The sequence below is a fragment of the Sceloporus occidentalis genome, unplaced genomic scaffold (assembly GCF_023333645.1).
Source record: "Sceloporus occidentalis isolate IW3139 unplaced genomic scaffold, rSceOcc1.0.p SCAF_222, whole genome shotgun sequence".
Lineage (NCBI taxonomy): Eukaryota > Metazoa > Chordata > Lepidosauria > Squamata > Phrynosomatidae > Sceloporus > Sceloporus occidentalis.
In genome coordinates, this window is record NW_028317202.1 from 1037071 (window position 1) to 1053403 (window position 16333).

General features: G+C 37.8%; 1 protein-coding gene across 1 annotated transcript in view; it reads left to right on the top strand.

Annotated features, from left to right (window-relative positions):
• The window catches only part of LOC149276993 (synaptotagmin-2-like), a 32637-nt gene that overhangs the window by 12321 nt on the left and 3983 nt on the right, over window positions 1-16333 (top strand). Inside the window, exons 4-9 of the mRNA XM_089503198.1 lie at window positions 10416-10592; window positions 10719-10888; window positions 13981-14103; window positions 14260-14427; window positions 15353-15520; window positions 16030-16147. Coding sequence (XP_089359324.1) covers window positions 10416-10592; window positions 10719-10888; window positions 13981-14103; window positions 14260-14427; window positions 15353-15520; window positions 16030-16147 — 924 coding nt within the window. The remainder of the gene's footprint in view (window positions 1-10415; window positions 10593-10718; window positions 10889-13980; window positions 14104-14259; window positions 14428-15352; window positions 15521-16029; window positions 16148-16333) is intronic.

Consider the following 16333-nt stretch of genomic DNA (forward strand, 5'->3'; position numbering starts at 1 on the left):
GAGACCCATGGTTGTTTTTCCATATCATTCAGTTGACTTAACAACAATATATAATATATTTCTGCACTTCTAATTAACTGCTTTGTTTTCCTATTTCTTTTAAACTCTCTGAACAAAGCATCACCATATACACCGCTGACTAAGTAAAATGCAGAACTGTATGTTGAATTCATTCAGCTATGGATCAGGTGCAATTCACTTATTTTATTGTTATATACCTGAAAACTCTTGTATAAAGGCATGTAAGTATAAATTACATATGCAGGATGTATATATTTGTATGTATATATATATATATATATATATATATATATATATATATATATATATATCTGTGCCTTAATGCTTGAGTCTAATACAAACGGATCAGGGTCACAAACTGATGATATTTGGAATAAATGTAAACTTCCCTAGATGAGAAATAGTCAAATCAGCTCTAAATAACTGGATATAGTAGTTGACGTTAAGCATGTGCGCACATATAGACACCAGAGTGGATTATGTATATAGTGAATCATGCGTATAATTATGTATATACAATGGAGGTATCATTTGCATTACACTGGCTGAATGTTGGTATCAAATAATGTAGTTGCATCAGTGGGTGTCCTTTGCACATGTAGATATCAGCGTGTATGTGATGTCCGCAATGCTCTGCCAGCTGCCGTCTGCCTCTTCCACAGTAGGGAGTGTTCTATGCTGCAATGCTGCAATGCAGCAGAAGCTTGCAGCCTGGTTAGAGGAGAATACACTTGTATGTGAATAGACACCAGTACATACTTTTTGGTGCATACGAGGCAGTACACAGCCATGACACTGTACGACACAAACATACTTTCATGTATGGGTAGTTTTATTTTTAAATAAACGCATTGCTTACAACACCACCTTTTCCCAACTCTTTATAACAGTACTTTTAGATGTAAACACTATTGCCTGCACAGCTTTATAGACTCTACTATTTCAGTACCATGGAGAGAAGCAGAAGTTGATTCATAAAATAGGGATGCGGTTTCAAATTCTGTGTCTCTACAGTGTTATAAGAGTAGGATGCAAACGTAGATATATGTGGCTTGTATATCACATGTTACGCCATCTGGTCAGGTGCATGAATAATTTGTGCTGATCAGGAAATGTGAGTGAGTGTCCAAAAGTAGTGTGGGTGGTGGGTGGTGTGCGGTGGTTAAAACATGGGGTGCCGGGGAAAAAAATGTTCTGGTGGTGGAGTCATAAGCTTCTGTGAAAGGTGACAATGTAGTTGATTGTAAAGATGTATGTGGTTTAAGGAGAGTTATTTAAGCATGTATGTTAAATGTAGCTAAGGTGACTGGGCTCATTATGAATACTTAACAGAGGTGTAAAGTTAGGTACATTTGAAATTAACATTAATCCCTCTGTTTTGATATGAACGATTATACGCCTTGAGTTTGAAGTTAACGTGAACAAGGCAGTAGATAAAAGAAGGCTTCAATGGAACATATATATATATATATATATATATATATATATATATATTAGGAATACAATTAATAGGAATACTCTGAATATATATATATATATATGTGTACAAATACTGTAAATCACCACTTAATCCCTGATAGAATGGTGTTGGCCTAGTTGCTCATGACACTTTCACAATGGATCGTTTCTTTTAGTTGTTAAAGGTAACCACCAAATGACAGCCAGTAAAAAAAATCAGTGTTTAATTATGTTGTAAACAATTAACCAACCTAGTTCTGTTAACTTAACTTGCTGAACATCTAAACTGAGACTTTGTTTTGTCCCCTCTGTGCATCCTTTTTACACACACCCTACCCCCTTGCATCTCAAACAATCAGAAGGACAGAAATCAATAGAAATCAATGTGCCATTTTCCTAATCAAACTGCCCACCAAGCCATCTTACTTCCTCCTCCCCCCACACAAGTCACTCGTGCATCCAATCTTCTGCGTGTAGCTGGGAACAATCCAAATGGCAAATAACCAACACGATATTCAAATGCCTATTTAGTAACATTGATATTTTATGGACATTGTGCACAGGGCTCTACCTGAAATAATCCTAAAATTAGATTAAATGACACCGGATCTTTACATTAATTGTCAGAGTGGCCTGTGTGCATGCGCATATACGCTTTATATACACAGCTGTCGATAACTGGATGGAAGCCAGAGCTTTTAAGGAAATTGAAGTTATTTCCATGTACAAAGCATATTGCCCGATTATCATAATGTATACAAAGTCGAAGTCTGATGCTTCATTGGTTGCTTCATTTGGCCGAACTGAGACACGCGAACTGATATTTGCCACCATGTATAAATTAAGGAGATATTGTCAAAGCTGTGATAAAACCATAGCCAATTTCAGCGCTGAAAGTTATTTTCAGTTATTATTGATTTTGCGTTCAAGTTATTCCAGTGTATATTTTTGAGCTCCGACCTTACACCTACCTCCATCAAAAAACATAATAAGTATATTTTATGGATATTGTTAATATGTCAGTATGAAAAAATATTTTAATAATGTAGGCCTTGGTACATACAGGCCATTAGCAACAGAGATGCTTGTGTCTTTTTATTAGTGCTGTTTGTATTTGTTGTATATGTATGTTTTTAAACACAGACACAAACACAATTACAGAAGTGCTGTAGGGACAAGCAGTCTTAGCACAAACTGTAAAATTAGATAGTAGTCACTTTATATTTCATTTTTTACACATCTCAGTATAGTGTTCAGTTGGGAGAAAAACCAATCATAGCTGCACAGCGGTAGCCAAATGAACTCCTGCTCATATGGTTCTCTTACCACACAGAATATCCAAGATGTCTATAAATCAACTTTATTCTATATAAATGCATACAGTAAATCAGACCCTTTCAGCTAGACCGGCCTAGCATGAATATCGTTTAAAATAAAATCTTCCAGTGGCTGTGTGCTATGACAAACCTAATATTTAGTGAACAAAAATATATAAAATAATAATAATAATAATGAAACATTTCATTGTGATAATACAACCTGACAAAAAAAATACACTGTTATATATTGAAGTTGCCAAGGACAGTGTCAGTATGAATTTTTATATTGTTTCACATAGTAGTACCAAATACATCATATTTATGTTTTTCGATACCCTTTTTAAATATAATTTGATACAATGATTATTTTCGTTCTGTCCGTTGCCATCACTGGTAGCCCCAGTGGGACATAGACTTTGGCAAATTAGGGGTTCAAGACTAGCCAATCCAGGCTGGGATGCAGGGAGACGTGGGAGGAATAGGAATAAGGGAGAAGGAGAAGGAGGGGAGGAGAAAGAAGGAGAGGAGCACGCGTGTCTCTGTACTACTGCAGACAGAGTTGCAGATAACCGGGCGATAGACAGACCTGGAGGGAGGAGAACCCACACGCAGGTAAAAACCTATAACCTATATTTATTTGGATAGCTAAGGGGTTAGCGGGGTGCGTTATTTCAATTCTCTAGAGTAGGTAATAGGTTAACAGGGCATTGATGTGACTTCATGCCTTTCTGGTACCGAAGAAGCTCATTGTAAGAAAATATTTGAGGTTTTTCACATGAAGAGTTAATAGTAATCAGTAATGATATTAAAAGGGTTGTCTTGTGTCATGGCACTTAACGGTGTCATAGTAGGATATATCTTTGCCAATGCTTATGCCTGATAATGAAGGTGTTAATGGGGACAGATGCCCCTGACTCAGCAGGTCTCTGGTAATGAAAGTGTCACACATGAAGGAGGTGGTATGACTCTGCAGGTCTTCTCTCCTTTTTAATATATCAAAAATTCTGTAGTTTTTATTTTTTTGCTCTGCAGAAAATTTGCAACATCAGCGATCTGTTTTTGCCCTCCCGCCTGTATATTTTATTTGCTGATCAACTGAAGTGTGAGTCAAAGAGAGCCCGGAATTCAACATCAGTACAAACCTATATTTATGCATTATTTCTAAATATAGAAGGATTGCTGTTAATTACAGGGAAACACTGAAATCCTACCTTCTGCTTCCTTAGATGGCATTAGACAGCTGTTCTTCATGCTAATAAATCAAACATTAAGCATTCCAGACGTTTTTTTTGTATATATTTAATAGTCATCAATTCAGTTTAGTTACATATATATATATATATATATATACAATGCACTATTGTATAACAATAAATAACCTGTCCTGTTATGAACAGCAAAGCAGATTATAATACACTATATTAATCATGTTACAGTATATTGCTGTGCATTCAAGGTGCCAGTGTGTAAATATTCTGTTTCTAAACCCATGTAGCACAGCCCATTTGCCTTGAGATGCGTTTGGTCTATACATTAAAATACTATACTGCCGGGTTTTGCCAGGTTATCTTTTTCACATTACTGAGTCTTGGCCTCTAGACAGAACTGATGACAATAATCCATAATGCTAATATACACAGTACTGTCTATTATGTATAGCGTTTGTTAGGAGTGCTATATGTATCACTCCTGAAAGTCACACAATGCCTTGTTATTGTCCAGCTTGTGTCTGGTCACTCCGTTTTACATTCATGTGCTATATAGAAAGGCTTGATAGGCATTACAATCTGCTCATATCTGTATTACTCATTAGGAGTGTTTACCTACAATAGGCACAAAGGTTGACAATCCAAGGGAACTGAGCTTTTGTCTAACAAGGGATGTGTGTTTCCTCTTTTAAGCATTCCTCGCTAGGCTACATGCCTATTAGTCCTGCACATCCATCACAACCCCTGTCATCAAAGGAATATATATTCTATCTCCTCGGTTAAAAAAAATACCAATTGTTACAGTTTAAAACACTCCACTGAGCTGCTTGGCTTCTTCCCCTTCCATAATCTGAACCCACCTGGAGCATGTGGATTTGTGATTCCTGTGCCCTGTATCAGTTTCCTCCTTCAAGACCATGTATGACTAGCTGCTATACCACTGAATATATACATTTAATGGAGGACTTCATTGACTTTATCACAACATTAACAAAATCCTAGGGCTCACTTGATAATGTGGTTTCTCCCAAGGTGGGATTGTGATGCTGCCATTTATATTCTCCAATATTTTTTACTTTTTAACTTTAAACAGTTGGTCCTGACAAAGTTGCTTACTCATCATTACACAAAATTGAAAAGTCTATGTTTCTACCCATCTTTACCAAAGAAAAACCCCATACCCTACTTCTTGTCTTGTTCATGACACATATCTTTATTTTACAATCATCAAAATTTTAGTTTTTCCGCTTCACTTTGGCCAAATGTCTTCCTCCTGTTCTGTTCTCCGGTACAGTTTGGTAGATTTTTGTAGATTGTTGCATCCAAAAAGGGCGTCATTAATAGAGATCAACTTGTCTGTAGTATTTATTTAAAAAAACATGGATAATTGTATAACCAAATAATAATAGTAATTTCCAAACTGATACATACAGTCATATATTTAGAGCAACACCCCTGCAACTTGTGACCTCATACTTCTATATGATTAATGTAGACTTGAAATTTAAGTTTTTAGATGTTCCTGGGGCATGGGGAAATGTGTTATTTCACAAATTGGTATGAGATACTCATTTAATCTACAAAGAATCCAGATACCTCCTAAGAAACCAGAGCAAAATAGGGTAAAGGGACCTCAGAGCTGTAGGTATCTTTCACATGTTTAAAATACTTTATACCTTACGTGCTAATAATGTTAATTGGTTTATTAAACAAGGAAGATATAATGTGATTTCCCACTCAAGAGCACACAGTGACTTAATTAGGTTGTGGTTAATGAGATGTGCTGGGCTAGAGGTTCTTTGCTTTAAATGTAGATCCATGTAGTACTCAAATAATTAGTGGGTGCCCAGGGTGATTCTGCAGCAAGACGTTTGCCAAAAAAAGTAACAGCAAAAGCAAATTTGGTTTACGTATCTTCAACCTGTGGCTGCAGGTCTTTTTTTTTTTAAAATCCAAAAAAAGAAAAGCACGTCTGGGTGGTACTAAAATATTGATCTTCTGCTTGCTCACAAGTAATTTTGCATAGTATGGGGACCTGATGGTCCCTTTGTTGTTCATTAATCAAACTTGATGACATGTTCCTACCCTGCCACATTCAATTCACTTACATTTTTATGACCGACACTCCATGTTTTGTGACATGGAATGCCAGTTCATTTATACCGTCAGGCCTATCTTAACTAAAGGTACCACCTACTACCTGTTTTTATAAGGGTTAGAAAAAAAGTACACTTGAATTATTATTTAAGTCTCTAGAAAATATATGGGAGGCATGTTATTTTTTTTTTATCACTAAAGTTTACAATTAGGACCTAATGGGTGAAAATGCATATATTCCTCCTGTGTATTATGCTACAATGTTTGTCAACAATGCCAGACAGACTGTGTATTGTGTAGTACACAAAAGTTCACAACCACTAAAGGGCTAAACCACGCATGAAATATGTGATTACAAAAAGGATACCAGCCATGTATCTCATTAACGTACAATACCTTTCCTGTGTATTGTGTATATGTGCAGGGATCAGTTATGGAACCAGCAGCTTACTGTACTTGCTAGTTCCCTACTAACAATTATACAGGCAGAAGAAGCGCGGCTACATTGGCTTGTCGGCATGCAAGGAAAAATCATATGATCTTTGCATACAAGTGAGGCTCAAATTTATGACGTAACAAATGTCCACAAAAGCCCCACTCCAATAAATAAATAAACAGTAAAAATAATGCACTGCGTGCATTTTTTTTAATTATGTTTTAATGAAAGAAAGGTAACATGAGCTCTGGTGGACTGGACCTCCTTGACCCTCAGCCAGAGTAATAAGTGACATTTGAGCCGTACCCCAGAAAAGCTGGCGTAACAAAAATGGTGTCCTTTTACTGAAAAAATATGTCTTATTGTATTTCTTTGGTATAACTATGACATATAACTGACATTATATATGTGTCAACCATGCAATATGTTGTGCAGCTAGATGGCCTTTAAGCCTATAGATGATTTGGGCTCTTGAGAACAATATTTATTGTTCTTACATTGATTATTTATTTTTAAAAAATAGGGAAATATTTTTATTTGTGCTTTTATTTGTGAATAAAAATAACCTGCCGAGACAATCAATACTGTCAAAGAAGTGCCCAGGTTCTTAAAGTGGAAAACCAACCATGTTTTATACCTATACTTTTAAATCAGTTATGGTGCTAAGGAAAATAAATGTAATATTTGTCATATAAAGTCTCATAAATAATAATTTTAAAATTTACTTCTGTGTTTCACCTGTGATCTTATTTGTGAAGCTAGTTCTTGCAGCCTGGAAGCCTCTTGGAGATTGGCACATGCCACACAAAGCATGAACGGCTCACACAATATTGCTTTTCAATTAACTTTTAATTTTACTATCATTATCATGACAGCAAAAATACAGCTTTGTAAAGGTCCTAATAGTGGTAACTTTTAGGGGAGGTGGTATGTTCATGAGGCAAACGGCCAACTTTCTCACCGGGTGAATGCCAACAGCGATTCATACTCACATGATCTGTGGTCACACACACATACACATATGTGTGTGTGTGAACACATATATATATATATATTATATGTACCAAATGTGCCAGATGGTAAATGGGTAACTTTAAAATGGTGCATAAGGTTTGGTGCATAAATTAGTAGAGAATTGGTAACTTTCTTCAGAGCAGGAACAAAAATAACACTATGTTCCAATGGCCTCAGGCATCTCTGGGGATATATGACTGCAGAGAAGGGAGAGAATGGTAGAATGTGAAAGAAGAGAATAACTGAATAAAGGAGAAAAAAAAACACAATGCTGAAAGAAGTGTGGGGGAGGGAAGAATTGCAGTTGCAGAATGAAACAGAGTATTGGCCTCTTGTAATGAGGGTATATTGATTTTATGAGACTGAAATCTTAGAAAGAGAGAGAATTATTGACATATTCAAGAGACAGTAACAGAGACAGACAGAGAGAGGGTCTGGTTTGAGAGCATCAGAAAAATGAAATGACATGTTTATGATGTCATTGAGGCATTACACAGATGTACAATATTTAAAGCTTTACACAAAATACCAGTGAGCAGGATAATAATTGTGCTATGGACAGTCCTTAAGGTCCAGATAATAAAGCCATAGTAATAACTACACTCAGGGGTGTAACTAGAAACCATGGGGCCCTGGTGCAAAAAATTGCCCCGCGCCCCCAACTTCAACAGATGTGCCATCACTGCCCCCCACACAACTAGTCTGTGCCTTCTTTGCCCCTTGCCCCCCCCTTCCAGCATACAACATATTTAAACGCACACTCCATCTCACCCCACTTACACAATTACACACCCATGCTCACACACACAAAGTACACACACATGCTCAATTGAAAAATATTGAATTTTGGTGTGGTCCAGGTCGGAAGTGCCCTTTCTAAAAAAAAATTGAATCGGTAGGAGACAAGAACAAGGGGTCGCAGCTGTCACACCGGACCCCCGTCGCAGCTGTGGCCCTGTAGTTACACCAGTGACTACACACCAACTAATGATTTTCAAGGCAGAGGATATTTAGGTAGTTCTTTTCCTGTTTTTTTTTTTAATAAAAAACATTCATACATATAACAAAGATGTATTAGCTGTCAGATCATAGGTGCCACTCATGTAGGTTCTGTTTTTCTTTTATTAGGGCCAAAACAGTTCCATATTACGCAGGTTTTTTTTCCTTTATTTAAAAAAAAAAAACGGTTTGGGGAAAGTGGTAGGGCTATGATTTACTTTAGCTCCTTGCAGGCATGTCAACTGGATCTATTTTTTCATTATTTATTTGTTGATTTAAATTTTGTAACTACCGGTATTATGGGGGTTCAATTGCTGTAAGTGTACCAGCACTCACTACGAGCACATTGACACTGGCTCCTGCTGACAGCCTGATTTCACGGGAAATCTCACAGCCTATGCAGACACCACATTATTTGTGATCTCTTTTTAGGGGGATAATATTCTACACCCACCCCAGTAGTATGCCCCCAATATTTTCCCATCCATTTTCAAAGTGAACACCATGGCAATTAAAAGGGACCTTTCAACAATCATGTACATTAAAGTACATATGATGGTAGGAGCATGCCTTTAAAAACAAAAGTCTTCTTACATGGAAAAATCACACCAAATCCTCAAAAACCATACCCTCCAGTTTATCTCTATAACATAGTTAAGGTGCCGCTAACTTCTAAGTACTTTTCATATGTTATTAAAAGGTTTGATTTCTTATCAAAAGGTGTAATTTTATTTGTTTTATCCACAGTCACTCAAGCTGCTAGGGTAGGCTAGATAGAAAATTGGAACCAGAGAAACACATTGAAAATGAATATTGTAGGGCTAAATTAAAGCAGTTTATTTCCTAATCCTGAATGATACTTTTTAAGTTAAAGGGCTTTAATGTTGTTAACATAAATATCATAACGTTTACATATTGACCCTTTACTCAAAGCAAATTTTTAGGACATTCCAAGCAAGAATGCTTTACATAGGAGTGATGGAAAATCAGCAAGTAAAGGGGAGGGTATATAAAGGGTAAGTGGAGAAAAGCTAATATGGAGAGCTAAGAGGGATTGTATTTTATTGATACAGAAGAAAATAGTAACACAAACACCATATGTTCTATACGTTTGTGTATATCAACCAGGTAAGCAATCGTTTGCAGGCTGTAGCCACCGCCCTGAAATGTTTGCATACCAACTTGCTGTTATACTGCAATAAAGGAGCATGGTGGATATACACAAACAAGTGCGTGTTGGTGTTTTCTTCTGCAGGGGTGGTGGTTCAGCAGCACTCAACAGTATAAACGGCACCTGGGGTAGAAGCAGGGCCGGCCCGACAATGGAGCCGAGTGGGGCAACCGCTCCAGGCGGCACTTTTGAAGGGTTGTCACTTTTTTTTTTTAAAGAGAGAGAGAGGGGCGCCGAGTGGTTTTCGCTTACCAAGCTGTCAGTACCCGCTTGGCGCCCCTCTCTTTCTCCTCTGCGGCGAGTCTCCATGTTCGGTCTCGGTGCCGGCTTGTAATGCTGAGTGCCGGAAGATTACCTCATTTCCGGCGCTCAGCATTACAAGCCGGCACCGAGACCACACAGGGAGACTCGCCACAGGACTACTGACAGGTAAGTACAAGGGGGGTAAGGGTAGATAATAGGGACGGAGGGAGAGGAAAGGTAGATGGGGGGGCGGCATTTTGCCTTGGGCTGGCCCTGGGTAGAAGTGCTTTCAACTTGATGAGTCCTCCAATTTTGGTATAGAATTTTATTTTATACAGCGAGTCGTGTTGTATACCATGAATGAAAAAATGGAATCATCTAATTTATATATATATATGTATATGAATATGGTCCAGATACATTCTTTTTTTTTTTTTTTTTTTTTCCAGCCATCATGATCTGGCCCGGTCGCAAACATGAATCTGCACCCACTGTGCGGAACACTACTCAGCCACCAATTACATCACATGACAATTCCACAGCTGTTGCTGGAGCTGGGGATAAGGCTGCTGATGCCTTCAAAAAAATTCAACAGGAGCTTATGAATCAGATCAGCAAGATCCCATGTGAGTAATTTTGATATAAAATGTATTTGTACACTTCAAGTTCTACCTGTGTTTTGTATACTTTTTCAGATACAACACTATAAGGAATATTACTCATTACGATTTTCTGTTGTCTCTTCTTCACAGTGCCTCCATGGGCCCTCATAGCAATAGCAGTGGTGGGTGGACTGTTGCTCATCACTTGCTGCTTCTGTATATGTAAAAAATGTTGCTGTAAAAAGAAGAAAGGTAAAAAAGAAAAAGGTAAAGGGAAAAATGTGCTCAACATGAAGGATTTAAAAGGATCTGGAGGTCAGGTAATAATTTCTAAAACGTCCAAACCCAGCAGTTGTGGAGGGAGATCCATGCTAAAACATTTGAAGGCCCATTGTTTCAGGAGTCTTTCTGTACTCATGCATCTAAGTGGCAGTGAACATATCAAATAGTATCATGGTGTTGATTGAGTTTATTCTAAAACTGAACAATATATATATATATATATAACAGACTATATGGACAAATGTATTGGGACACCTGATCATTACACTAACAGGGACTTTTATGACATTGCATTCTAAATATATAGACAATAATATGTAGTTGTCCCCCCCCCCTTTACATTTGTAACTGCTTCCAAACTTCTGGGAAGAAGTTTTCACCCATTCATCATTTGTGAGGTCAGGACGAGAAGGACGGGCTCGCAATCACTGTTCTGGTTCATCCGAAAGGTATTCCATGGGTTAAGGTCAGGGCTCTTGTGCTTTGTATGGGGCCTTCCCCAAACTGTTCCCACACAGTTTAAATCATAGCATTATCCAAAATGTCTTGAAGCATTGAGATTTCCCTTCACTGGAAGTAAGGGGCCTAGCCCAACCCCTGAGAAACAGCCCCATACCATTATCCCTCCTCCACCAAACTTTACAGTTGGCACAGTGGAGTCAGACAGGCAAAGTTCTCCTGGCATCTGCCAAACCCAGACTGCCAATAGAGAAGCGTGGTTCGTCACTCCACAGAACATGTTTCCACTGCTCTAAAGGCAGCATGCTTTAAATCACACCATCCAACGCCTGCATTGAACTAGTGATGCAAGGCTTGCATGCAGCCTCTCGGCCATGAAGTTCCCACCACACGGTTTTTGTGCTGATCTTAATGTCAGTGGAAGTTTGAAACTCTTCAGCTATGGAATCAGCAGAGCGTTGTCGACTTTTACGCACCATGCGCCTCAGCACTTGGTGACCCCGCTCTGTGACTTTACGGAATCTTCTGCTACGGGGCTGAATTTCTTACATTTGACCTTGGAATATCTAGCATAATGAAATTTCACAAACTGACTTATCGCAAAGGTGGCATACTATCACAGTACCACACTTGAATTCACTGAACTCTTTAGAATGACCCATTTTTTTTCACAAATGTTTGTGAATGCAGACTGCAAGGCTAGGTGCTTGATTTTATACACCTGTGACAATGGGTTTGAAGAGGAGTCTCCCAATACTTTTGTCCATATAGTGTGTGCATATATCGTATACAGAGTGTACCTTAACAAAGTGCACAGCAGATAAATCAAAAGCTTAACCAAGTAAGTACAGGTATAGTATGTGTATACTCTGAAAACAGAAACTGTACACCTAAATCAATCATAGATTTGTGTGTACTGTACTGTGATGCAACACAGTATCAACCAACATGCATACATTTACAACAGACTGTAAAAAGAAGCAACAGTAGTGATTCCAGGTGCACAAAAGCATTGGGAAAGAGGGGGATGATAAGTGGAATGTGGGGACAAAGTATATATATTACAATTGTGCATTTGGAATTTGTACAAATTTTAATTACTTTACTGAGACAAATTTGCCAATTTCTTCAATATGTGGGAATCTTTGAAAGCGTGGAGGGACCACCAAAGCCAAGAGCCCTGAATTTATATTTGACATTTGTTCTTTCACTCTTTTACTCTACGCTCTTTAACACTCTCACCTAATCTCTCTTACACTCTCATTCATGTTCTCTCACACTCATTTACTTTCTCTGAATGTCTCCCTAACTTCCCAGCGTTAGTGTCCCTGTCTCCTAGCCATACAGCTCCACTTCTTCTTGTTCTTCTGTCTTCTTTTTTCATCCGCTACTACATGTGTCTTCTTCCTTCGCCCGATTCCCCGTCGACATGGCCTCATGGAACTTCTGCAAAAGGGCGGAGCTTCCAAACACACCCTCTCCCCCAATTGGAGGAATGGAAGAGAGGGTGTGCTCACCATGTCCATGGAGAAAGGGACGAAGAAAGAAGACAGAATAACAAGAAAATACAAGAGAAAAAGCAGAGATGCATGGCAAGGAGATAGGGACACAGAGGTGCTCGACGGAGAAGAAAGGGAGACATTCATGTTCAGTAGCTCTGACAGAAGTCTTGTATGCATTTTTCACGAAAACAAGATACTCATACATAGTCAGTCACCTACATAATATTTAAAAAAATTAAACTTTTCCTATTTAAATTTCTTATTTGCCTGCTGCGTGATGTCTGTTTGCTGAACGTGCGTCCTGATTATGTGTTTTTTCTGGTATGGTAAGTTCTTATTCTTTTTATATGTTACATTGAAAATGTGCCGATATACATACTACTGAATCTGTAATAGAGACACATTTATATAATGCTATATTCTAGTCGGGAACAAGAACCAGGAATCAGAGGAATCTATGAATGTTGGGAAAGATAATGTTGTTTACAAGAGACATGCATTAAATGTTCAAATTTGTTAGCTTACTATGATTGTTAGAATGTTCTTAAGATGTCAAACAAGGTCTGTTAGATTCAAAATCTACAGTAGCATGCCTCCCAACTTATGACATTTGATTTCACTGTCCCACTGAGACCTACCTCTGTCCTGCGGTAGAGCTCTGTAGACACTGGGACTCAGGACCACAATCTTGCGGTCCCATTTTCATTCCCCAGTGTCTGGAACACCAGGGAATGCATCCTGCTCATGTGCAAAATTGTGCCCATGCGCAGTAGCAGTGCCAGTTTGAATGGGACTTTCCCTCACAAGCTCTGCTCCCCAGTAGGAAGTTAGGTGGTATTCGGTATGCTATAATCAAACATGGTAACTATAATATCGGTCATATTTTGTTCCCACAGCCCTCTGTTAGATAGAATGTCATATACAAGATCTCTTTTCCCTCAAGCATGTATCATAACCCCCCAGTCCCTAGTAATATGTCCCCTCACCCCCTCTATTGTCTCCCCACAGCACCTGTTTTGTCATCTGTTTTCTTTTAAGCTTGCCTACATTATTCTAAATCTAAAAATTGTTACATATCTACAAATAAAAGAGTCTAAAGAACTAGAAGATGAGAAATATCTCTATACAATCTAGATGTACAATGTTTGTCCTTTGTTACAGAATTGCAGGATGATGATGATGATGCAGAAACTGGGTTAACAGAGGGAGAGGACAAGGAGGACGAGGAAAAGGAAGAGGAAAAGCTTGGGAAGTTACAATTTTCACTGGACTATGACTTTCAAAGTAACCAGGTGCTAGAAACCAACCATCCCCTTTATTCTTAGACCGCCTCTGTAGTGTCCATCTCCAAATCCCTTTCTCTTTTGCTTACTATTTTCCTCTCTCTTGCCATCCTTTTTATTCCTTTCCATTCCTGGCCCTCATGTTTATTATCCAAATAATGACAGATCCAAGTCGGAGTTATCCAGGCTACAGAATTGCCTGCATTGGACATCGGAGGAACTTCAGACCCCTATGTCAAGATCTTCTTCCTGCCAGACAAGAAAAAGAAGTTTGAAACTAAAGTGCATCGCAAGACACTCAACCCTATTTTCAATGAGACATTTACTTTCAAGGTTAAGTTTTCATGGTGAATTATTAAGTTTTCTTAACACTGCTTCCTGGTTATTTCCAGTTATTTCAACAAACTTCCGTACATTTATATAATTATCTATATATTAATATACCTAAAAAAATAAAGTATAACCCCACCTTTGTATTAAAGGGAAAAATGCTTCATATATTAATTAACTTCAATAGTCAATGGAATCAATAATTCTCTAATAATAGTATCTACCTCCTAACTACCAACTGTCAGGGGACAGGGTAGATTAAAATGTGTATTAATGTAAGTAAGAGCCTTAAGAAAAAATATATACATAAATCTTGATAACCTAGAACTAATAGAAATATGTATCTGATGGTCTAGAGGGGAATAGATCTTAAATTATATTCTGAGACCAGGAAAATGACCAGTGGGCAGAAACTCCATGGTCTGATGACATCATGAACATCATGATGCCATCAGCAAGAATTCCAGAGTTAATTTCCTGATACCAGAGTACCCTTGCCTATTTCTGCGTCTGAAACTCATGTTGAAGTATCATAATCCTTAACCAGCATGTTAATGTAGATAAGATTAATAAAGGAGAGCACGTACTACAGAATCTGCTGGCACTGAAATGTAGTATTTAACTACAAGTTTAACTATGGGGAAATATTTAAAATGGGAATTCTCCAAATATAAATAAGGGATTAGTTTATGTTTTGCATCTGGAAGTATTTATTTCCAATTAAGTATTAATGAAATAGTCAATTTAGTCGGAGCAGAGTTACAGGACATTGTAAACTTCATCTATTTTAATATTTAAAGAAATTTGAGATGTGTCATCCCCAGTACAATTATTTTTCATATGTGCAGTTGAGGTCTTAAGAAAAATGGTTGGTGTAATAAACAAATTAACAAACCACAACAACATTTTTTATGATCTTTCACTTTAGATTCCATATCAGGAGCTTGGGGGAAAGACCCTCTGTATGTCCATTTATGACTTTGACAGATTTTCCAAGCATGACATCATCGGGGAGGTGAAGGTTCCTATGAATACAGTTGATCTTGGACAGCCGATTGAGGAGTGGAGAGATTTGCAAAGTGCAGAGAAAGAGGAGGTTAGTATGAGAGAGATAGATAGAACCATGCACGGTCATACTGGAAGGTGACAGTTGTCACTCTGGAAAGTGAGGCTAGTTTACAATTGAATGTTTGAAATCATAAGTATCCAGTTTAACTTATGCATCACAAAGGACATAAATGAAAAACAAAAGGAAAGGAATGAGTCTGATGAATGAATGAGTCCGATTTCCAAAAATCAATGGCAGTAGTGGGCAAGAAAATAAAGTTTTATATTAGGGGTCAGTGAGCGTGAGGTTTAGGGTTGACAGATTACTTTTTTCTTTTGAATTTACAAAAGTAGAAACCAGTGGGAGTCATAATGGTGCATGTCAATTGCAAAATCATAATTGAATTGGAGGTGGGAAAAGAAAAGTGAGGTTAATGCCAATTGTGATTTGAGATTACGGTGTGTAAATCATAAAACACTACCAGGAGGACAAAGGTGTGTAAATCATAACAATGATAGATGATCGTGTTAACTTCCTTTTTTATTACTTTAATTTAGCCCGAAAAACTAGGTGATATCTGCATCTCACTGCGTTATGTTCCTACTGCTGGAAAACTGACTGTCTGCATCCTGGAAGCCAAGAATCTAAAAAAGATGGATGTTGGAGGTTTATCAGGTAAGGAGAGACACACTTTACTACAAAAAAGTGTATAGGTAATTGACATTAACTCAGCTTACATTAATTTACGTATGTATTGTTTTAGATCTTATCTTAAGGTACATCATTGCGACTCATTTTATGACATGACCCATTTTATTTAGACAACTTTAGGACACTGCTTTATGGACATATTCTGATTAT